The sequence below is a fragment of the Salminus brasiliensis genome, chromosome 8, assembly GCF_030463535.1.
Source record: "Salminus brasiliensis chromosome 8, fSalBra1.hap2, whole genome shotgun sequence".
Taxonomy (NCBI): domain Eukaryota; kingdom Metazoa; phylum Chordata; class Actinopteri; order Characiformes; family Bryconidae; genus Salminus; species Salminus brasiliensis.
In genome coordinates, this window is record NC_132885.1 from 17,765,426 (window position 1) to 17,790,981 (window position 25,556).

General features: G+C 41.8%; 1 protein-coding gene across 3 annotated transcripts in view; it reads left to right on the forward strand.

Annotated features, from left to right (window-relative positions):
- The window catches only part of kcnj3a (potassium inwardly rectifying channel subfamily J member 3a), a 31,900-nt gene that overhangs the window by 620 nt on the left and 5,724 nt on the right, over window positions 1–25,556 (forward strand). Inside the window, exons 2-4 of one of the 3 annotated variants that reach the window (XM_072685898.1) lie at window positions 993–1,036; window positions 1,223–1,909; window positions 3,811–4,027. In XM_072685898.1, coding sequence (XP_072541999.1) covers window positions 1,229–1,909; window positions 3,811–4,027 — 898 coding nt within the window. In that variant the 5' untranslated portion in view covers window positions 993–1,036; window positions 1,223–1,228. Of the gene's footprint in view, window positions 1–854; window positions 1,037–1,206; window positions 1,910–3,810; window positions 4,028–25,556 lie in introns of those variants that run through there. The other 2 variants (XM_072685897.1, XM_072685899.1) reach the window with 2 other exon arrangements.

Consider the following 25,556-nt stretch of genomic DNA (forward strand, 5'->3'; position numbering starts at 1 on the left):
AAAAGCATAGAAATAGAGGGAGGGGAGAGAGCATCAGAGAGAGAGCGAGAGAGAGAGGGGCAAAGAATAGGTTGAGGGAAGGCAAAAACGGAGAGAGCAAGAGGCAAATAGAGAGCGTGGCAAAGAAGGAAAGAGGCAGCGAGAGAGAGAGAAAGAGATAGGGCAAAGAAAAAGAGAGGGAGGGGAGAGAGAGAGAGGGCAAAGAAAAAGAGAGGGAGGAGAGAGAGAGAGAGGGCAAAGAAGGGTAGAGAGTGAGAGAGGAGAAGGCAAAGAGTGAGAGAGAAAAAAGCATAGAAATAGAGGGAAGAAAGAAGAGTGCATCACAGAGAGAGAGAGGGGGCAAAGAATAGGTTGGGGGAAGGCAAAACGGAGAGAGCAAGAGGCAAATAGAGAGCGTGGCAAAGAAGGAAAGAGGCAGAGAGAGAGCGAGAGAGAGAGGGCAAAGAAAAAGAGGGAGGGGAGAGAGAGAGAGAGTAAAGAAAAAGAGACGGAGGAGAGAGAGAGAGAGTAAAGAAAAAGAGACGGAGGAGAGAGAGAGAGAGAGTAAAGACAAAGAGAGGGAGGAGAGAGAGAGAGAGAGTAAAGAAAAAGAGAGGGAGGAGAGAGAGAGAGAGAGTAAAGAAAAAGAGAGGGAGGAGAGAGAGAGAGAGAGAGTAAAGAAAAAGAGAGGGAGGAGAGAGAGAGAGAGAGTAAAGAAAAAGAGACGGAGGGGAGAGAGAGAGAGAGTAAAGAAAAAGAGAGGGAGGGGAGAGAGAGAGGGCAAAGAAAAAGAGAGGGAGGGGAGAGAGAGAGAGAGAGAGAGAGAGAGAGAGTAAAGAAAAAGAGAGGGAGGGGAGAGAGAGAGAGAGTAAAGAAAGAGAGGGAGGGGAGAGAGAGCAGCAGCAGCAGTCGGCTGGTTGGAGAGTTGCTCTCTGTTTTCAGTCATTTCTAATGAACAGACATGCATCGCAATCCATTTTTAATGACCCAGTAAGTCTTTACTTTCCTTCTAGCCGCACTGTGAGAGGAGGGAGAGGATCCGTATGGTCAAACACAGGTAAGACTCTCTCTCTCTCTCTCTCTCTCTCCTCATAATGACCAACTAGCGCTCAGTCGCTTCAACACTTGAAACGCGAGCAGCTCTCCTCGAGTCCGGCGCTTCTGTTTACAGACAGACTCTGTGGCTTTTTTTAAATGTCTTCTGTTCATCCCTGTCTCACCTGTCTCTCTGCCTGCCCCGCAGCCTATTATGTCCGCACTTCGGAAGAAATTCGGGGACGACTACCAGATAGTGACCACATCGTCGTCCGGTGGCTCCGGCTTCCAGCAGCCCGCGCCGGAGAAGAAGAGGAAGCGGCAGCGCTTCGTGGACAAGAACGGCCGCTGCAACGTGCAGCACGGCAACCTGGGCGGAGAGACAAGCCGCTACCTGTCCGACCTCTTCACCACGCTGGTGGACCTGAAATGGCGCTGGAACCTGTTCATCTTCATCCTCACGTACACGGTGGCCTGGCTCTTCATGGCCTCCATGTGGTGGGTGATCGCTTACGTGAGGGGCGACCTGAACCGCGCGCACGACGACAAGTACACCCCGTGCGTGGCCAACGTGTACAACTTTCCCTCGGCCTTCCTGTTCTTCATCGAGACCGAGGCCACCATCGGCTACGGCTACCGCTACATCACGGACAAGTGCCCCGAGGGCATCATCCTCTTCCTCTTCCAGTCCATCCTGGGCTCCATCGTGGACGCCTTCCTGATCGGCTGCATGTTCATCAAGATGTCGCAGCCCAAGAAGCGCGCGGAGACGCTCATGTTTAGCGAGCACGCGGCCATCTCCATGCGGGACGGCAAGCTCACCCTCATGTTTAGGGTGGGCAACCTGAGGAACAGCCACATGGTCTCCGCACAGATTCGCTGCAAGTTGCTCAAAGTAAGTGTCCCCGTGGCCGCCTGCGTACGGCACCTTTAGTGCCACCTGTATCCTAGTTCCTCAAGAAAGCGCGAGGACACGTAAAGGTCAGTGACCTCGAAATGATGTCCTTCCAGCTCGTCCTGGCAGTTTTACTTTTACTGCGTGTTTCAGACTGAAACCTACATAAACTTAGCTAGTGTTAAATGGCAAAAGCATTTAAACCTATTTTACCAGCTTTAATACAATAACGAGTTGGGAGTGTAGTGCACGCGACTTGTATGCTAAATAATGGTTAATTTACCCTTTATTAAAGAAAGAAATATTAGCCTGTACATTAGCCTTTAAATACTACACTGAATTTATAGAAATGAAAGGCTAAAAAATAAATAAATAAATAAAAACAGTGTGTGCTGCTTCTGTTGGAGGAACTGTCTGTACTGTCTAGCGGAAGGTTTTCTGCTAGGTTGTGGATGGAGCGCCATCATTCAAGAGAGCGCAGCTCCACAGCTCAACGATGGGGTCCTGTGCACCCAATACATGGGGCGAATAGGTTAGCCAACGTTTATCTGCTCCAGACAAGTGTACAAAATGTATTGGCAATACTTATTTAGCTACAGGGACTAGACAAGCTGTGCTTGTGTGTGAATTTGTAGCTATATTTCTGTCAGCAATAGGGGAAACTCTGTTGTTATAGAGGGGGTGTCCACAAACATTTTCACAGATGGTGCACCTTTAGCATAGGGTACCAAAGAGCAGGAGGTGTGAGCTCATTAACTTTATTAAATATCATATGATGCCGTGGTATTGAGTTCAATTTGCTAGATAAAACGGTCAGAAAATAGGTTCGTTTATCGCAGCTAAACTGCAAGTGTTAGCACTAGCTAGCCTGAAAAACTCGAGCTAACGGACCTTAGCAACAGCGGGACGCTATGCTAGCTAATGAGAAGAGGCAGTAAAACGGGAGCGCTAGCGCCACAGTTGTCTGGCCTAAGAAAGCGCTAACACTATTATTATAACTGCACATTTATGTAACTTAGTTAGGTGAGGGGGGATGCGAACTTTAATGGATGTTCTGAAGGAGTTGGCTATGTTTTATTAAAGTAGGCACTGAGTTCTGTGGCTAAAGCGGCAGCATAGCTAGCGCTAGCACTAATGTCCTAATCAGCTCCGTTAGCGTTAACCGCTGGTCTGCTCCTCTACCAGCTTCAGATTTGGTAACGGCTGTTTAATCGAATTGCCTTACTGATGCATTACATTTTGGGCTACGAAATGTTTTTAATGAATGCACGCTTGCTGGGTCTGCATAAATTTAGCCACAGTCCTGTACTTAGTTTTAAGCAAGTTTAGCTAGCTATAGCTATATTTGTTCAGCTGTGTATTTAGCTGAGCCATGGTCTGCCACTCTGATAGCCCCACTGTATTGTCATCAGTCTCTGATTAAATATGTTAGCGAAAGGAACAGCATTAGCAGTGAGATGTGTCTGTACCTGTTTCCTCATTCCTCTCCGTGTTTGCTGTCTAATGCCTGATGGCAGGGCTTCACTGACTGACAGTGTTTAAGTGTAACTGTTTGGCCCCTTTCTCTCTCCCACTGTCTCTCTCCCTCTCTTACTTTCTCTCTGGCCCTTAATTTCTCTTATCTGTCAGTTCAGTTCAAGTTTAACACGGCCATATTTTGGTACAGCAGTGCCAAAACACAGTTGAAGCAAAAAGACATCTTTTTTCCCCCCCTTTCTCTCTCCATCGCTCTCTCCATCTGTCTGCCTCTTTCCCTTTTCACTCTGTCTGCCTGTCTCTCGATCCTTTATTCTGTCTTCTCTGTCTCTGTCTGTCTCTCTCTCTCTGTCTCTGTCTGTCTCTCTCCTACACCCTCCATGTTTCTCGCTCTTCTCTTTCCATCTCTCTCTCACGCACCCTAGTCTCGGCAGACGCCCGAGGGTGAGTTCCTGCCTCTGGACCAGCTCGAGCTGGACGTGGGTTTCAGTACTGGAGCTGATCAGCTCTTCCTCGTGTCTCCGCTCACCATCTGCCACGTGATCGACAGCAAGAGTCCCTTCTACGAGCTCTCTCAGCGCTCCATGCAGACGGAGCAGTTTGAAATAGTGGTGATTCTGGAGGGAATTGTGGAAACGACAGGTAAGCAGTTCGCTCCTCTAGCTGCAAACTTTTCAACCAAAGCGTGACAAAAGTCACGAGCGACAGGTGTGAAGAAGTGTGCGTGGACTGAGCAGGCAGCGTTTGAGCCTTAACTGGATCTGATTGATTGCTCTGTATTGATCAGTGTGATGAAGTGCTGGTCTAAACTTGTTATTCAGGACCAGTGGTAAGCAAACATCACCCTGATGACTATGCAGGCCTGTTTAACAGAAGATAAAATGAATACATTAAATATTTTATAAAACATGATATATGACATAGATATGGCCATACCTTGCCACAGAGCATCATCTACCAACCCTTGGAAAAATGTCCTAAAATACGAATCCTGTTGTTTTGTTGTGCTGAATATCTGGTTTGGATGTAAAGGTTACATTTGGTCTGGAAAGGGATGCGGTTGAATCTAAACAGAACTGGAAGGCAGGCTAATATTTCTCTTTACAGAAATAACCAGACATGAAGCTTGTCTCTGTTTTTCACCCAAGGACTTTTTCTCATAGTAGTGTAATGTCTTTTGACATAGTCATGTGGTATATTTAGTAGTACTTTCATTTTCTCTCCTGGCATAATTACGAACATGCAGGTTAGTGGTAATAAAACTGGGAAAGACATAAACAGGTAGGGAGCTGAGCATAGCTTAGCCACCGCTATGCAGCCTGCTGCTGTTAAATGGGCTACATGTATATTTGAGTGAGCCTTTGTTTCTGGGGACTGTCAGTGTGGCTTAGAATGCAAAGTGAAAATCTTGAGAGTGAACATTTGGCATGGGGAGGGGGGTGAAGGTGGGAACATTTCATTTGATATGGGCTGATAAACCTGACATTAGAACGGGACTGTCTGTGACTTTTTTTGGGGGGGGGATGTAATGTTTATTTCCCACTGAAGATCAGCTATACATTTTAATGTAAAATATATACACCCATACACACACGCCTTCATTTTAGTTCCCTAAGGTCAGTTGGTGGTCTGTTTTGGTGTCAAGGAATAGTCAGCGTAAATGTCGAGATGGCTTTTAATTGGGCCAGAGAGGAAAGCTGGTATGGTAATGCTGGGTAGAGTGTTTGACACTGCCCTTTCATGGTTTAAACTGCTTCTGAAGCTCCTGTAGTCACTGGCTCGTGGATTAAGCGAGTGTGAGATAAAGCCAACAAAATCCTGAAGCGTAGCATTTAAAACAGTTGGCATGGGCTGACAGTGTTGTCTTCCTTCCCCCCTGCATTTTGGCACATCATTCTCATGGAGGTAAGATGAAGGGATATCAAATGCCACTGGTTATTTATGAGACTTTGTTAGATGTGGCACTGCTGTCATTTGAAGATATTTCAGCTTCAGTTTCTAAAGAGGACTAAGCATGCCTCTCGTAATTGGAAGTAGATTCGGGCAGTGTCAGTCCTAAATGAATCCAATGCAAATGGCATTGGTGTAAACTTTAAGCTTAAGCTCTGCTGATTTGATCAAGTCAAGCATAACTAAAAAATGAGTTGTGCCTTAAAAAAACAATGTTTCATTAAAAATGGATGTACAGTGAAACTCCCAGATCCCAAGACGCCCCGGTTTTCTGGTCACTGTAACTCTGTTTCCATGGCAACCTGCCTCCACCACCCCCCAGCCCCCACCTCCCCCCTATGTGCTCTCAAGGTTTTGCACAGCCACTGAACTTCTGATTATTTTGAAACCCTGAAAAGCGTGTGCAAAGCACTTCGTCTGGCTGTGCCCGTGGACACACACTGCTGTACAGCGAGAGAGAAACTGTCAATGGGGTATGTCTTGGTTTTAAAAATAAATAGACCGCACACAAGAGCTGCTGACTCTTTGGCAAGCTCTCATGAGTTTGCTGTGTGTGCTGTGACAGAGAAAAAGGAGGTGTGTTGAGTTTTTGTGTCACATTACATCAAAAAGGTGCTGGTGGATCAGCTGGTGCTGGTGGATTCGGTTGATCAGCAAGAGTAACTGCTGTTTTATCAATACATTAATTCTTATTTATGGCAGACCAAAGTGAGGCAGCAACAGTACTTTCATTTTGCCCAAATGTGACTCATATATGATATTTTCGGAGCGGTGTGGAGTCACAAGTCTGATCCTTTCAAATCAGATCTAAGCCACTTTTTATGTGGTGCTGTAGATCGTATAGATATGTATCCGATTTCTGAGCATGCAGTCTGAAAGCAATAGTTTGACAAATGACTCTAAATGCAGTCAGTCAGCCAAGGCAGGTGCTTTATTCGTTTAGGATGGGAGATGCTAGGCTAGTGTTGCAAAAAACCCTTGACGTAGACTGTTACCGTTTTTGTTTCTGTAAATACACTTCAGTCAAATGTTTCTCAACCCGCTCACAGGCAAAACGGTAGGGTCAAGAACTTGGTTTAGACTTACTTTAGTCTGTAAACAACAGTTGGGAAGACATTTTTAGTAATTGTCCTTATTCAGCTTAAAAGTGTCAGTCAGTCTGTTTAGTGTTGTAGGACTGGGCAGTATGGCCAAAAATGTATATCATATGTATATACTCGCTTGTCTGTGTGTGTTGAGAGAGAGAGAGCGATGTGAGAGAGTGTTGTTAGAATAGCTCTGTTTATGTTTGGTGTTCTCTTCGCTGTCTCTGAGCTGCTGGCTAACAGCCTCTCCTCTCAAATCTTGTAATCGCGGGGTTGGCCGACAGTAGCGATGGCTTATTTGAAATCAGGTGGATGCAAAAACAACCCATAGTCCTTGTGAGCATAGATGTGTTCTCTGGTGCAATCCTACTCTTTCTAGCAGCAAGTTAGGGCTAAGCGTTTGGGCAGACTGTGATGTGTTTAAAGGACACAGCGCTAATTATGTTTCTGCTTTTAGTTATTATTTTTTTTGTAAACCACTACAACATTACACTATGTATAAAACATGAACCGTACCATGTACAGTCATACCTCCCAGCTCTAACGTATTGAGTAAATTGTATTCTGTGCTCTGTTTGCAACGATTGGCTTATCTTTTCTTTTGTTCCAGTGCAGGATATCCAAGAATTTTTTTTGTATTGTCTTGCCTCAAAGGCAGTAATTGACAGTCTGCTTTGCAGCATGTGGTTTTGAGGTTTTGAAGGCAGCAGACCTCAGGGTCACGTTTGAAACGCCAGCTGTACCTGATAGCAGGCACTACTGTGCTGCCTCAGGCCAAGGTGCTTAAACCATGTTGTAGCAAGCCTGCTACAGTACAGGATAGCACTCTCCCCTGCCCTCTCCCATGCATTATGCATAAGTACATCATATACGTAGATGAAAGAGTAATCTGTATTAGTTAATATTTCTTTATGTAGTTGAGCAGTGTAATTCTGCCCTCTGTCAGCTTATGTGCTATGTGGGGAGGAATATATTTATAAGCTGAGTTGAAAATGAATGTGGAAACTGGGATCGTTCAGTGGATGAAACACTGTCAGCAGTGAAGGCATCATGCAAAGCAGCATTATTCAATTGCTGTGTTGAAGTGGTAATAATGTCATTTTGCTAGTGTCATATTACCCAAACCGCCACTAACTAGTAGGGAACTGATCCAATGCACTAGGATTGCCATCAATACTGATACACTTCAGTTGAAGTGTAGTTTAGACGTAACCAATCCGCTTCAGTTATAGTTTCTTTGGCTGCATTCACATTACCAGCTTTTGGACACACAAATCCAATCTTTTCTAATCAGATCTGAGCCACTTTCTATGTGTGTTCTGTTGATCCTATGGATGCATATCTGATTCCTGAGCACGTGACCTTTAAAAGAATAGTTTGGCAAAAATCTAAAGAACATTTTTCATCTCTTACCTTAGATGCAGTCAGTCAACCAAGACATAATTGACATCTTACATGTGCTTCTTTCGAATGGGAGATGCTAGGCCAATAGTTGCTAAAACACTTAGACTGTCACCAATCTCATTCTGTCAATAGACACCCAAATCTCTCAATAGAAATCTTTCAGCCTGCTCAAAACACATCCACATCTTCATTTGTTTGACACAGTCAAATCAATGTAGAATATGATCTTGTTTAGTCTATAAACACAAAGCAGAGAGGTTGGCAAGCTATTTTGAGTAACTGTTCCAATTTTAGCCTGCCATGTTAAACTACTTTTTATCATCTTGTTTATGTAGCCTTTTAATATTATTTGAGATTATACACAATGATTTCGGGTGTGTATTAATGGAGATGAGATTGGTGGCAGTGCAGTGTTTGTTAGCAGTGTTATCCTTGCATCTCCCTTTCTAAACTAACGAAGCACAAGTTACATAGTAAACATGTCTTGGCTGATCAGCTTCATCTGGGGTATGTTCTAAATCATCTTCATGGTACGGCCTTAGTCACCAGGGAGGCCAATGTGGTTCTACAGCTATGAAGTTGTTGAAGTGAGCTTGGACGGAAGTGGGTCTGGGATTCCAGACCTCACCCTTGAGCCTTCCAGGGGTATTGTTGGCTTAATGCTTAATTCAGTGAAATACTGAGGAAGGGAGGTGCCTACCTGATGACCTCTGTGAAGAGCTTGCAATTTACTGGATGATTAGAATATGGGTAAAGGGAATGGACTGGGCCCAGTGTGGTTTTTTTTTTTCTCATATTTTCCTGTAGTATTTCACTTTTTTAACTGAGCTGTTTGGCTAAGAACAGTCAGATCAGAATTTGTGGTTTTCTCCACTGCGTATGTACCATACACTTTATGGACAAAAGTATTGGGACACCTGCTCGTTCACTCCTTCACTGTTTCTTATGAAATCAACGGTATTAACAAGAGTTGATCCAGCCTTTGTTGGAGTAACTGTATACTGTACAGTTACAAGGAAGGCTTTCTCCTAGATTTTGGAGCATTGCTGTGAGGATTTAATTGCATTGAGTGACAAGTGGTTAGGTTGTTGGATGATCACCACCTCCACCTCATCCTCAACTTTTCAGCTCATCCCAGAGATTTTGGATGGAGCACCATCATTCCAGAGAACACAATTCCACTTCTCCACAGCTCACTGCTGGGGGGCTTTATATACCTCTAGCCCACGCCTGGCATTGAGCATGGTGCCAATAGGTTCATGTTTGTCTGCTGTAGAGCGTCCTATTCTATTGGCAGTACTCTACAGGGACAAGACAAGCTGTGTGTGTGCCCATTTGCACATTTGTGTCAGCAATAACTGCAGCTTAAAGTAGCCAAATGCATTCATAAGAAGGAGTGTTCACAAACATTTGGGCTTATAATGTACTTCAGTATTCATACTGCTGTTATAATAAAATAAGCAAATTATTTTCATGACTGCTTTTGGTGCACTATATAGGTCATGACAATAGGAACGTCTGTAACCCAAACCAAAAAACAAAGAGCCTATTGGGATTCAGTCCGTAGGCACAGTAGTCTACTAGCCGTCTACCTAGCCGTCTACACAGCCTTTCACAGTTGTTATAAAAATGTAACCACATGTTAGACAGTAACCTATTTTGTCATACACTATGGTTTATTTATCTTATTTATTATAATCCAGAATTAAACATCCAACATCAGTACCTAAGCTCACTAAAGCTCATGTGGCTAAATGCAATCAAATGTAGGTATTGGTACAGGTATTGAACCCACGACCTTGTGATCAATACATTAGTTATCTAACTATTGAGTCATGTAGGGTAAAGTCTACCCGGAAGATGCTCTTACCTCGATGTTATTACCCTTAATTTTAGTAAAATGTTGGGTGATCAAAAGTCTACAAACTTCTGAACATGAAGGAACTGAAGGAGGAAAATAGAGTTGGTATCATCACCAGATATCGCCCATATTCAGAGTTCACGTATCATAATTAGTCTCGGGAGGGGGAAAAAGTGGGATTGCTGCATCCTTATCAACAACTGTAGAGAATTTCAGTGGTAATGATGTTCATGCATGATGCAGTTCTCTCACCTTGCGTCTCTCCATCAGCGATCAGTGAGCTGCATGCATTATGAACAGGCTGCCAGGCTGCTCCCTTAGGTTTTAAATATTTTGTAAACTCGTGCTTGACAAATTTTGTCAGCAGCTCCTCGTGTCTAGAGGGATTTATAACACCTCAGTTCTCCCACGTTCACTGTGTATATGCATGGCTTTCACAGCTCTGAGAGGAAGCGTTTATTTTTGGGGACCTGCATTTAGTCAGCAAATACAGTATGTTTGAAAAGCTCTGACAGCATCAGCAGAAAAGCAGGGTGCTTATGTGAGTGTCATGCTGATTTGAAAGTTTGTGATGATGAATGCGGCGCTCCTTAAGCGGAGGGCTGAGACATTAACATAAGACCACACTGGCGTTTTCCCTAAAGTCATGCTGCATAAGCTCAGCTAATTCACAGACTTGCAGTGTATGTAGACTTGGTGGAAAAGCTGTTTCCGAGATAGCGAATGTGCTCTGATGTGGTCATCATGCAGCAACGACTTTTCTGAGCACAGAAGAATTTCATGAACCTTATAACCTGTTGTTGCGTTTAGGCCTGCCATGGTCTTCTTAACTGTAGAACATCCATCTGAAAATTCAACAAATTCAGATGTCCATCAAAACAACAAACAAGTGTGGCTGGGTGATGCAGGTATAATTTCATGACATTTTCCAAATATGTCACAGTATCGGATAATATTTAAGTTAGTATTAGAGGTGCCATAGAATGTACTAAGAATTTCAGACACCATAGCAAGTTGTTTAATCACTGTACAGGTTGGTGTTAATGTTGCTGTCCTCTGTGTTTTTGGAATTGCCCCATTTTCTGCAGCTCTGTTTTGGTTCATGGCGTTTCAGTTCCATGTACCTAACTCTCATTATATAACTGTTGAAAGGTAAACACACGTTTCCATTGTAGAGCGCCTTTAATAAAGTTAGTAAGTCAGAGATAATGAGGTCAATGAACACTTTGTAATAGAGGCTTGTTTTAATGGGACTGTTTTTTTGTTTTATTTGTTTCTGTTCTAAAAAATTGCATCAAAGAAAACCTTACGTTAGCCGTCTCCAACTCTCCTCCTGGAGAGTAAACTTCCTGCAAGTGTGAACTCCAACCCAAATCTAACACCCTCATTCAGCCAATCAAGAATTTCTAAATGCTGTAATGAGTTGGATCAGGTGGGGTGGATTAGGGTTGAATCCAGAGTCTGCAGGAAGGTATCTCTCCAGGAGCAGGGTTGGAAATAACTGCTTTGGAAACCACATATGCATTTTATCATTATGTATTATGTATTATTTTTATGATCTTTGAAATAGAATTTCTTTCAACATAATGTGATCCCTCCCTGCTAGGTGCATACATTGCAGATCCTGGATACCTTTGCATGAAATAAAATCATGATCATGGCACATCAGCATCGCAGTATATTAGAATAGGGGTCTTTGTCACCCAGTGCTACAATCCAGGTTAAATCAGAGGTTAAAGACTCTTTTTCACAGCAGTGATGAGCAGCATACTGAGGAGCATCTGCCTGTTCGAAAGAAGCAGAGTCTGCCATTCCTTTTTCTGTGGCTAAGCTGGAAACATCTGTAAACAACTACCATGAGACATTAAATCATTATTTGATGTAAATCTTACTTACTTCCATGTAAATCAAAGCTTGCCCTCAGAGCCGGCCGTTATTACTGAATCAAAACATATCTATCCAGCTTTTGCCCTGAGGGCAGGCGCTCCAGAATGGGCAAGTCTGATCATTTGCCTGCGAATACACAGCCTAGCAAGCACTTACAGAATGACCGAATAGGCTCCTCGCCCAGCTAGTGCTGTGTATTGGTGTGTAAAATGCCATGAAAGGCTGAGGGCAGGATTTTCACACTGCCTTCATGCCTACTTAATACTGGGCCCAGAGCCGTCTTGCTCGCTCTCTCTCCTCTCTCACTTTATCCCTTGTTCCTTTATTTGTCTCCTCTCTCCCCTCTTTCTCACAATTCACTGGTCGTGTTGAGGAAAAATAGCAATCCTCTCGCTCTTTTGTGTGTGGCGTGTCTGTGTGTTTGCCTGCTGAGAGGTGTGTGGGTGGTAGGAGACTATCTATGGCACAGCGATGTGTTGGAACCCATGCTGTAAGGCTTGTGTTTGTGTGTTCCACGCACGTGTGTGCTTGTGACCACGCAGCAGCAGTGTGCGCAAGCAGCCATCCGTGTGTACGCTTAAACCGTCTCATCTTTAATTGGGTGTATATAGAGAGAGATTTACATACTGGGCTATTTTTAATAAACTTGGTTTACCCTTTGTTCCAGAAATGATTTATTGGCATTGCAATAATTGCATAGTCCCTTAAAAGTATGCATTGTGCCGTGGGTTTATAAATGCAGTAGGAACAGATAGAATTAAACACAGTAATGCACCTGCAGACGTTTGTGTTGGTTTGGTTGTCGGCGGAGTATTTTTGCTCTGTGTACATAATTCACCATATATTAATTCACATTCATATTCAATATTCATGTTGGAATTTTGCCGGTGCTCACTGTCAGACGGAATATTGAACAAGCGCACAAAGCTGGCGCATATTAACCTGCACACTCAGAAAGCAAGAGATAGAGAGAGATTGAAAGAGGAATATGAATTTCAAATTGCGGTGCATAAGTAGGCTGGGGCATGTGTCTGAGCAGCACTCACATTGGGAATAATTAGAGTTTCAGGTAGGCACATGCTGTATATATACAAAACAACAGCTGCCAGAGCAGCTTCAGGGACATGCGTTTAGGATGAATTGTATAACAACAAAATTTCAGCTTAAATTCTGCTTTCATTGTGAAAGTGGGGTTACGGATGGCCATTATGTGCCATAGGAAAAAAACCCAGAATCACTTTATTCAGGAAGATGGTTGTGTATTGGCTCATGAGCTACCCATCATCTACTTTGTTGTTATACTCACATCAATGTATGTTTATTGCAATGCTTTTCAATATGTTTGGCACTAATTTTCCTGAAATTGATCTGGATCTTTGATTCTTCAGAATAAGAACATCTGGATTCTTAGGCAGAACAAGAGTTTTGTTTTTCACTGAGATTTCTTTTCATCATAGAAAGATCATATGAATTGTCAGCTGCGTGCTGCGGTCAGTGTTTGATACCCTTTTTGACAGAAACTGAGACCAGAATAATGAGCACGGGGGGGAGAATGGGGTGCTGTAGTTTCTGTGTCCACTTGCCTTCACTGTAGGGTTTTTGGAATGCAGCCAAACAGCAGCAAGTAGCTTTTTAAACCAGCCAGAGCAGCAGGAGGGTTGGAACGAATGGTTTGGGGTTTGGGGAGTCGAGCCTTGAGACAGGGAGTGGGTGGGTGAGGGGGGAGCAAGAAAGCAGGAGAGATTTTGACAGTTAGTCATTGTGAGCGATTAGACTGCTCTCCCTCCATTGTGCAGCGTGCCACAGTGTACTGTAATTTACAGGGTTAAAATGAGCTCCCTGCTGTGGCAGGCTTCCGCTGAACAGGTGACAGCAGGAGCACCAATTAAGTCTGATGCGCTGGAGGTCAGAGCTGCACAAACCCTGCTTTAACCCTGAGGGAAGATCCCTGTGCCACAGCGACTCTCTGTCTCTCTGTCAACTTATGCAACAGGTTATCTTTACTCGCTCAAATCATTCGTAGCCTTCAGAATAGCTGTGCCTGCCTGATGCACTGGCGAAGGTTGTGCGTGCCTGAATAGCCATGCATGCTTGAATGCCTGGAATAATGCTGATGTATGGCTGACAATAATAATAACCAATAATTAACACCTTGTTGTGATCAATATGCATACCAATAAGCAATCTTTTTTTTTTGCGTTTAATAAAATTTGCATTGAAGCTTTGAAGATGGATTATTGATTATTTTTGCATAGCCATCATGCAGCTAAATCAGACATGATGTTATTGCAATCATTTTGCATTATTTAGCAGACACCATTATCCAGAACCAGCTATAATAGTAGGTGAATGCTAGGAGACTTGCCCTAAGCTATCTATCAGCATGTCCCGGCTGACTGGAGATGTGCTGCTATCACCTATTCTGTCCATTTTAGTGAGTAGACCTTAAGAGTATAGTGTTGAAATGTCTACCACACTTTCAGAAAAACTGTACCTGACGGGGAACAAGTTCTGAAAAGATACAAATTAAAATGAAAACTCATTTAAGGGAGCATCTTGCCAACGTTTCCGTCAGAGAATTTGACGAAGGCCCTTTAAACTTTCCTAAACCTGCCAAATTACTGCATCTCCAGTTCATTGTTGCCCAAAGTTAAAGTTAGCAGTGTGTAGAATTGGAGCTTTCTGTGTGCTACCGCATTTCTTTCAACATTTAAAAGATCAAGATTGCCTTTGTTGCAGAATGCAGTGGGAAGTTTTTCTAAGCAAGCATTCAAGCTTCGAGCACAGTTCTGGTCTGTAAGCGCTTGTTATTGTTTTTATAATCAGAGTAATGATAAAATATAATTGTGATTTTTATTCCTATTTATTCACGTAGCTTGTTTTAGATGTAGCTCAATGCAGTGGACAATTGGATCTAAGATGACTGTTAGTAAAATCTCATTTGCTCAATGGAAGAGCAGTCAATAGGAGTTGATGTTGTACAAAATAAAATGAGTGTAAATAAAAACAACATTCAGCAACAGCAGTGAGAAATTGTAAATAAGGAGAAGAGCAGATTAAATGGCAAAAGTATGTTTTTGTGTTGGCTGCAAATGTTGTACCTTGCATTTATATTGTTTTGGGATCAAAATTTACTCTTTCTGGTATTTCACTGGCTCGGTTTTACATTATATAAATGAAGTTGATATTCTGTAAATTTCCCACATCAGCAAATATCAGCTATTAATATATTATGTGCCCTTATTTACTCCTACAATAATTGATCAGTTAGTTTCTAACTCTCCGGTTAGATCAGTTAGGTTTCAACTCTTCTTTACTCCTATAAATTAGTGCTGGGCGATATGACAAAAATGTTTTATCTCAATACAAATCTCATACTATATGAGAGGAATTGAAATACCCTAAAAAATGTTGCATCTGAAAGTATAATGATTTAAGTAGTAGAGTATTTTAAAAAATCACAATTCAAAATCACAGCATGCTGTTTATTTAAATAGTAACTATTTAACTGTATATGTGTATTATTTATATATATATATATATATATGTGTGTGTGTGTGTGTGTGTGTGCATGCAATTGAGGCACTGTTGTGGTATTTCACTGGCTTAGCAAACTGCAGCGAATGATGTTTGAGATCGCCATGATCTTTGAAGTCATCATGCTGATGTTTCTGCAACATACCTACAAACCTGTACTCTGTCATCCCTCCGGAAATCAATCAGTTTCTACTCAAAAATCATACACAGATGGTAAATTACAAATAAGGGCATTTGTTATGTATGTAAAATATTTTTAAATCTTATTGATATTTACAGTATATTGCTCAGCCATGCTATTTCTCATAGCAGGTTTGTCTAGATGCTTGGAATTGAATTCTGCATTCTATATGTATATAGCCCACATCTTTAACAGTTTGATTCCCAGATTTGCCTGTGACTGTAGAATTCATATATTCATGAGGGAGAATTCCCCCACAGACTTTCAGCTGTGCTTCTGCTCTGCTGTGTGTTCTGCAAGGATGCAGTTCAGTGCAGAATCCCATTACAGTGACTGATAAAGATCCCCACATAGGCAAAGTTCAAATTTAGTGCTGCTCTGAGATCAGTCTGATAAGAATCCATATAAATGCCAAGTTTAAACGCGGCTCTGCTCCGCCGCTCCCCGATCAGCGCGATAAAGGCTTTCATAAGACTGAAAGTGCAAGCCTTAATATAACCGCTTCTCTTTCAGCCAGAAAAATTGCAGCTCTTATTCTAGATATTGAGGAGATGAACCAGGCCCCATTTTTAGCACACTCTTGTGGATATTATTACTGGTGATGCCGTAGAAATATCGACCCAATGGGTGGTGGATCTGTTTCAGCACTTGCTACTAGTATCACAACATTCCTCATGCCAAGTGGAAGAATGAAATGAATGTTTAGAAAGCGTTGTATGTGTGTATTATTCAGTTTACTCAGTGCAGCTGTGTGCATTCAGACACCCCCCGAGATTAAGCCAGTTTTCACCGCCCCAGCCCCCACTGTGGTTCTACACACAAGCCAAACCCTTCGACGTCATTACACTGTAATTACACTTCTGAAGAAAGAGCTCCTAATTGACAGAAGGATGACTGGTGCTGGGCTTGGTGGCATGTTGCAGGGAGCATGTGAGCTGTGTGCTGTGTGCTGGGTCCTGCAGAGAGGGTCAGCTAATTGTGTCTTTAGGGATTTGTCAGGGATGTGTTAAATGCCGATAAATCAGAGGAGGTGGAGGTGAGGTGTGGGACCCCACATGAACCCTGTTTGCTGGGGACGGTATATCATCCCTGGAAACAGTCCTAAACCAGCAGACAGTCTAGAGCAGTGGAGGGAAAAAAAGAAGGGGGAGAAAGAGAGCGACTCAGACTGAGACTGGAAATAATTGGCACAGCAGTGTTGCTGATGTTCTCAGAGTCTATAAACGATGTGTTTCACATAGGTAATGGAGGTGATGATACAGCTTTTAGAACCGCCCTGCTTCAATGACCTGCTTTGATGGTCCCCAATGCCTTATATCACCACAAAACAGTGGCATGAGGCCGCTCGCACAATAGCTGCATAAATTTGCACCTTTTAACATCTTTCTCCTTTATAGATCACCTACATGTAGCGTGTAACTGTATTAGTTGCCTCCCGATTGAAGCAAACAATGTTCACATTCACAGTCTTTTTATGTAATTCTCTGGTGTACTGTAAAAATGCTATCCTGTGAATTATAAATGATATATTCACTTGTCATTTTAAATGTAAAATAATGTATGCAGTGTGTCCAAACCTGCCTGGATACATTGTTCTAAATGAATAATAACAGCTACTTTAAGGTGCACCCATTGCTAACACAGGCAGTCTCTATTGCAAATACACACACACACACAGCTTGTATAATCTCCATAGAAGCATTGCCAATAAAATGAGATGCTCCAGAGGAGCTGCATGGGGACCTGAGGTCACTGTGACAAATGGCAAACATTAGCTAAAGTATTGGGCTGTGTGGCACAGTAGTTCAGCACAGTAGCATAGCTCCACCTGAACACTACACTCTTCTAGATAATTGCATTAATTAATATCCAAAATATCAGACAGATCGGCTCAAGACACTCCACTATTTCCTGAGGATTGCTGGTTCGAATCCTGGCTTATGCTGCTTGCCATCAGCAGCTGGAGCCCAAGAGAACACAATTGGCCTTGCTCTCTCCGGGTGGGTAGCTCTCTCTCGCTCATCAGCTCTCTTCTAAGTGTGTTGGTTGCATTGATTTGGCAGCAGTTCGAAAAGAGGCAGTGGCTGGTGCGCATGCCCACTTCTTATCTGTTGATACAAAAATGATTTCGATATCATTGTGCAAATTAATACCCTGTATTTTTGAGGAAACTTTGGATGAGCAGGTGTCTACAAAACTGAGGATGTACAGAGCCTTAAAGCACATTGACAGATTTACAATGACTTTAAAAGCAAAAGCACTGTTTCTGTGAATGTTGCATTATCCCTCTTTTCCCTTGTTTACACACACTGTTAGCGATTCACAAACAATGCCTTCACACAAACTTCCACATGATTGAACCTGATGGCAAATGTCCCAAAATATTTAATTATCTTTTTTACAAGTTTACAAACATGCATGGTCTCACAGGTCAGATCTGATGCTCCTACTCTCAATTAACTAATTAAAAACTCATTATTTTTGTTTTGCTTAAGCATTCGTACAGAGATCTATTTTAAGCTTATTAATCAATATTGAAGAGATTGAGGAGAGATTTTTTGCTGCTCCTTTAGGATTTAAATGAATCAAAATTATCAACTCAGAGAAACCCATGCAATTTCATTTTTTCTTTTTTTTTTTGTTGCTGTATTTGACCAAAATGTGTTTCTGCTTATTTTAATAGACGTTGTGAATCTGATTCAAAGACTTTACAGGCCCAGGTTAAGCCTGATTCCGGACCAATAGTGCTTTGTGGTTGGCACTGTAGTTTAGTCTGACATTAAGAATAATTCTCGTCTGGGAAATCCTTATAGTTCTGCTAATTCTGTTCATCAATAAATACTTCCGTAAATAAATTACTGAACTAAAAATGTTTATATTAAATGATATAAAGCTTTTTATTTTTTAAGCCTCATTAGAGAGCTGTCAATCTCTGATTCAGCCTGCATGAGGGCAGGGGTAGGCTGCTGGGCTGGTAGTTTAAATGTCTTATCTCCCCTGATAAAGGCCGCAATCTGCTTTTAGTGTTTGGGTTACTGGCACTATTGATTGATCGTGTCTGTGGGTCTCTGAAGACCACATTAATCGATCTTGGATAAACACATAGGCACATAGACGTTTTGTTCGCCAGAGTGGCCACTTTCGTGAGGCAGTCCTTCTGGAGGTGAGCTGCTATTTTTGTCCCAGTGTAATGCTACGCCTGTCAAAGCTTTGGAAAAGCTGGCGTCAGAAAAAAAAAGAAAAAAAGAGTCTCTTTCTTCTCTCATTTCTTTTCTTCTTTCGTCCTTCCTTCTCCTGCCCTCTCTGTCATTTCCTTCCTTTTTCCTTTCTTTCTCATGCACATTGACTCTCAATGCAATCTGTCCACCTTATCAGCAGAAGGTCTTGAAATAAATGAACCCATATTTTCTGTATGTATAGCTAAATGAGGCTTATCATGTATCCTATTATTCTTATTATTATGATTATTATTATTATACATGAAATGTAACTTAGTAAGTTACATTTCATGTAAACATAGTTGACAGGTCCTCGCAATCATACAATGCTATAATTGGTCAGAAATTCCATAGGTAATCCTTCATAGCTAGTTTATGTATTTACTTTTTTTCTGACATACATGAACACTGTGAATTATGACTCCCTGCCATTGGCTGCAGTGTAAAAATAACAAGCGGGTAAAGTAAATGTGAATTCCTGACATGGACTATGTTAATGTGGTTAATAAGAATGAGTATGAATGTAGACATTATAGTTGACATTGCAGAAGCGACCTCGGATAAATTGTGAAACGTATATGGATGAGTGTCAGTGAGTGACCTGTAATTAACACTTTGTTTTAACTGATGGAAATTATCTTTGCATTTCAAAAGAAATTAAAGCTGTAGATGGTTAAAACTATAGATGCACAATGATATTGGAATCATATCAGTACTGTCAGATTATTTCTTGTTCTTGTAAAGCACCAGAAAACGTTGTTATGGTGGAGTCAAAAACCCCTTTTTCAGTATCTGTTTGCTTGAAGTGTAGAGGAGTCTTGCCCAAGGATTCACCCCAATTGAGGAATTTTCACTTCCCACCTAGAACTTACCTTATCAGTCGACGATACCAATGCTGGGATAGTGAGGGCTAACATGCTTTCTTTGAGTCACATGAAGCCATTTGACAGCTAATCACACCATTCTGCAGAACTGCTGCTCACTGGATGTTTTTTTTGTATTGCACTATTTTGAGTAAATTCCAGCAACTGGAGAACAGAAAATCCTAAGAGATCAGCAATTCTCGAAGTACCCTAACAAACCCTTCTGACACCAATGGTCCAGCCACACTTAAACTCAATCAAAGATAACATTTGATCTCTCTTCTGATGGCTGTGGACATTATCTGAAACTGCTGGCCAGTACCAGCATGCTTTTCATGCACTTCCAAGTGTTCAAGTGCACCCATAAGTATATTTACAAGACTGGTCATCTATGAAAAGGTGAATTATCTGGGCAGTAAGTGTTTATATGGTCAGTAAAAAAAAGTAATATTCAATCCAATAATCAATACAAATTACATTAAGACAAAGGGTGGTTTTACATCACTGTGCTCATTAAACCATTTCCAGAGCTCTCCTCGTGGGAGTGTAGTAATGTTTATAGTTATCAATCGACACCCAGTTTAGCAAATCTATGCTTAATGATGTTAAATCAAGTGAGCTGGTGATGGAAATGAACAAACCCATGCTCTGGCCAGGGCATCCAGGAGAAATCTGGAACCAAGCATTGTTCTTCAACCTAGCTACTTTTGCATCTGTTCTAATGTACGATTAATGTGTTTTTTAAAAAGCTCTAATTGTAGATATAAGTACTTTTAAATAATGTGCTTAGGTGCCTAAAATGTCTGCACAGTACATTATGTGCTACTATAAAGATACTAAATTATAAATGATCCTTTGTAATAATCTCATATCTCAGCGTTTGATCTGAAACCCAAAAGTCTTCCGTGTGTAGCAAAAACAACAGAATTGGCCTTGCCGCTCCATTGCTTTCAGAACAGACTGTGTATTGGCCGGTGATGGATCCCGCACTACTATTTAGTGGCTCAGGTGGCTGAAAAGCTTTGTGAGCATTTTACATTGAAATAGTTGACATCACAAATAGTATATAGCCACAAGTGTTGTCTGTTGTCTAATCGCTCATGACATTAAAGTATTTCTGTATGTGCACGTGGCTGCGTGCACTGCACTGATAACCTTGTCTTTATCATCATCTTTCCTCTACTTCACTACTAATGCCTCTTACTCTCTCTTTCTCTCACTCTCTGCCTCTCTCAGCCCTTCCCCCTACACAGAATGTCATTCCTCTTGCCATCGCTTTTATTCTCACTCTCCCCTTTTTCCTTTTCCCTCACCACTCCACACTGCCACTCAGCTCTATGAAGTGTTTCGAATACACACACAGCAAAATCCCCTGCGTTGAATTTAGTCTTGTAGTGTTTATTTGTGTCCAGCTGGATAGAAAAGAACACTGTAGGTGTTAAGTCAACACTGGGGATTTCGCTTTGTAGAAGCACTATATTCACTCACCCATTTTCATCTTCCTCTGCTGTAATGTATCAAATGTTTATCTTTTTATTGGGCATTAGTACAGTTGTTACTCTAAGTGACCTAAGGGAGAGAATGAAATCTGGTTTTCAGCTGCTGCAAAAAGGATAAAATATTTGGCCAATAAAACCGTGTGCAGCTTTTCATATTTAGAAAACGTAGCCTAAGCGAAAGAAAATAGCCGATCATATACTGTATATACATGTGACATAGATCTCTTTGAAGACACATAATGCCAGATTGATAAAACGCACCACCAGGTTGTCTGTGATGTTAAAAGGAAATCATGGCAGCACATTCCCTTATTCATAAACCAAGAGTATTGTCCTGTTTTACTGCATGCGTAATATCTGGCATTATGGCTCTGTGCCTTTCATAACACCACACCATCACACACAAAATATGTGGATGACCCTGACCGCAAATATCCCGGTAAATGTGCCAAATGGATTAAATGATCTTCTCTACATATTTGATCACATAGGGAAATCACATTTTAAGACAAACGAACCTGGCTCAGCCATTTATAGTTAAAACATAGCTAATTCTTGAATTCTGCCATGTATAAATTGTTTGTTCACCAAATATATATATTTTTTTCTATTGTCTCAATGTTGCTGTATATTACCAAGTACTATGTCTGCTTCTTGTATTAGACATTGTTGCTCAGATCCTGCCACTGAGCATATTATTAATATGCCTGAGCTCATTAACAGGTCAATTTTGATTTGCTGTTATTAAGGTCACGTAAAAATGGTGCATGTACTTATGAATGTGGCCTTGATCTGATTTTGATCACTCAAAAGGTTCTGATGATTTTAAAGACAGAGGACAGCTGTGTGTGTTGGATATTAAGAAGACACAGACTTTGCGTTTCATTGGGTCGCATGTTGCTAAAGTCATATCATGCCCAAAAGAGTTGGGTGAACTTATATGTAGTATAGACTTGCATCTGGTAAGACTAAGACTGTATGCTCAGTTCTTCTGTGCCTTTGCTTTGGAGAAAAAGCTTTAATGGTTATTTGTGTTAGTGAGGTTGGCAGGGGATTTCTGACAATCTGTGTCAGGGTTTCTATCCCAGTCTTTCAGCCTCACTGGACTCGAAACTGCCTCTGCCTGTGTAGACGTGCTACTGCTGTGTTTAGAAGAGTGGTTAGAAGGCACTTGAGCAAATGCGAATTGTGCATCTGTTATTAGCCATTCGCTTTAAGGTTGTACCTTGGAATTGTGGTTAATTTACTGCCCTTTCCTGTGAGACATTCTTCAGATTTCAGCAGTTTTGTTCTTTATCATGGCAAATTTAGGGTTCATGCCCTGTAATTATTCCCTCAATCTACATCTGATGATTGCCTCAAGAACAATGACAGCACAGATCAGTTTATTTTTACTGAAATAGCAGTAGACCCTTGGAACGGTTCTACAAAATATGAAAAATCCTTTTATATGAAGAGAACTGCCAGAAAATCCTGGAAAGCATTGCCACTGTACAACAATATTTAGACTGTTAAACTTTGTTGTTTGTTCGGCTTGTGAATAACTAACAACCGACAGTGATAACAGTCCATGAAGTGGAACTTAGATAAAGCTACTGGAGTCAGTGCATCAGAGTGACCATGACGAGAATCGCTCCACAAAGACATGAGTAAGAAACACAGAGAGATGAATAAAAGGTCAAAACAGGAGAGCTTTGCTGTTTGGGTAGCTGAGTTACGGACATGAAAAATAGGGGACGCTACTGTGTGTATTGTTTACCGTGTAACTCTGCGTAGAGATGCTGTATAGAGAGTTCTGTCGTCTCTCTCTTCTTCAGTGGAGTGGAAATGAAGTGAGGTGCTTTGTAGTCGTAATAATAAGTGTGCTGGTTGAACCCAGGGCTCAGGGGAGACTTGCTTGATTAATTTTCCCTCTGTTGTCATCTACTGCTCACTCTCGGCCACTTTAGCCCCAGGAGTTTGGGCCCGTGATCTGAGACTACAGCACAGGAGAAAAAGGAGTCTCAGAGGGAAGAGGGGAGGGGGGGGGAGAAAGAGGGAAATGGGAGAGAGAGGATGATAGACTTGTGGAATCATTCTACATTGTACCCTTTCTGAGATTTATTGGGTTTGTTCGGAAGACCAAAGTCCAAACACACACACATTTCTGCTGGGTTAGTTCAGTGGTCATGTACTCTGTGTCAGTCTCATTAAGTCAGTAGTGCCTAATGGCCATAATCTTCTTAAGAAATAAATGTATCTGTGTGTATGTTTGCCGAAAGCCACCTTCAAACCCGAAACCCAAACATCGCTGATCATAGCAGCTTTACATGTGCATGCTGGTAGGATTAGGTTTCCATAGAAACACACTGTTGTAGTCATGATTGCATAAGTCCTTTCCCCCCTGAGTGAAATAAATTGACATTATTTTTTCCTCTTTTACCACCTATAGTCTCGCAGAGCCATTACACACAGTGGATCGATCAGCTGTATGAAGCAGAAATGAATGAGCATTGAGCACAAATGAATAAAGTAATTGGCGTGTTTGATTTAAATTAATTATGAATTAGAAAGAGGGGGCGGGGGGGAGAAAGAGAGAAGACAATTTGTTTTGATTTGTTCTAATTTGTTGCTGGAGGGCTGGTTCGCTTTTTGTCAGGTTCGTGTTGCATCATGAATAATAAATGGAATACAGATGATCTCCAGCGCTCCCATTATTATTTTAGTGCAAACACTCAGTTACAGTAGGGATTCATGCGCTGTTTGTAGCCCTCTGGAGTTGTTGTATTCCATGTATGTTTTCCATTTCTTTTTATCTGTTGTCTCTGGAGCCAAGCTGAGCAATGTCTTTTTCTAGATGACAGGTGTTCCTTTAGATGTAGCGAAAGACAAATTGCCTCTGATGTGTCATATTCCTGGGCAGTGTGCTGGTAAATAATCCCCGCCTTCTCTTTGGCAGGTAGCAGACAAACTGACAGCACTGAGCTAATGGTCTTCTGAGTTATAGTGCTTAGCTTCCGTTGGCTTCTTTGCCTCCAGTCCTAATCAACATGGTTCCTAAGTCATCCCAGAAAATTTCTGTGCGCCCTGAGCTGCTTGCTCTACGCTCCGGAGCAATGAGGCAGAAACAATATGAACACCCTAACAGAGCTGCGTGTTCATCCTTAACACATATGTGACTTTGTGTAAAAGCTGCTGTTGGAAATATTGCCCTTTTGTGACCTTGAGAAAGACTGCCAGAACCTCACAGTTACCTCTGAATAGGATGTTTTACTCTATTGAGGAAGTACATATTACAAGCATAGAGTGTCAATGCTATGTTCCCAGAGTGAGGAGCATTATAAAGAAAACAATTAAGGTTTGTGTGTAATACTTCATTTGTCAAGCATTTACTGTAGCTGCTTTAAATAGAACACGCCTCCAGCTATATGAATGGCTTCAGCTTGTGAGAGCTTTCGCGCTCAATAAAAGGTAATAAAGCTGATGGCCGTGAGTAAGTCTGTGACATTTTTAGAGGTGCGAAAAAGATGATTGTGATTTTTTTGTGTTGTTTTTTACCACCACTATTGAAATCTGTTAGCATCATAAAATTCCTCTTTGTTCAGTTCGTGTAAATGAATAAATGAATGGTCTGTACATGGAATCTGTCTGCTCGCTCCCTCTGAAATATTTCACACTACAGAGGGGAGACGGAACAGCCACAAAAGCAAAATGGATTTTTGATGAGTATAGGTCTGCCCTCTCTGAAAGTAATTTTGTACTTTATGAAAGTGGTAACGCTATAACACCAAACCAGTCCATAGGAATAAAGTCTGTACTGCACTGATAGCACAAGGCCTCTGCTGCTCTTCATGTGAGGAATCGATTTATTTGATCCCCTCATATTACTTTTTCCATTTATAGCCTTTTTCTTTTTCTCTTGCTTTCTGTATTCTTACGTTCAGGCTGGAGGCAAGCAAGTCAGGATGGAATCTAGTTAATGTCTGAGAATGTAAAATTAGATTGTTTATCTTGCAAAGCTCAGGTTTCATGTTATTCGCTTGGTTTCTGTTCAATTCCTCGTGCCCTAGAGTTGCTCCTCATTTTTGTCAGCCAATCAAAAACAGCTGATCTGAACCGAGAAGCTCACACTGAGCGTTAAAGTTTCAGTCTTTTTGGTCCGAGTGGCTCATTAGTCTAATGCGCTGCCACTATGGCCCGGGGATCACGAGTTTGAATCCTGAGCCATGTTGCTTTGCCATCAGCAGCCAAAGTCGGAGAGAGCACAATTGGGCAGGCTCTCTCCAAGTAGACCGTTAAAGCTCTGTCCCCTCATCACTCATAAGGGATGTTGGCCAGCACAGGCATCTGTTAGCTGGTACAGTGGAGCCAGGGACTCTGCTGTGTGTGGGCTGTCTGGCGATGCCGCATCAGCCACAGTTTGAAAAGAGGTGGTGGCTGGTTTCACATCTATCATGGGGGACGTGTTTTAAGTCCTTACCCTCCTAGTGTCGGGAGCATTGCTAGTGCTATGAGGAGCTACGAACGGGTGGGTTAATTGGCAGTACCTTTTAAGGAAATCAGAGGGAGACCTTAGAAGTTTCCTCTTGATTTGTTTCTAAAATTCAGCTCCTGAGAAACAGCTCTTGGGTTTTTCTTTTTCACTTTGATCAAAATAACATCTCACAGGTGGCTTCACTCTTTTTGGTCAGGCTGATTTCCCTTCAG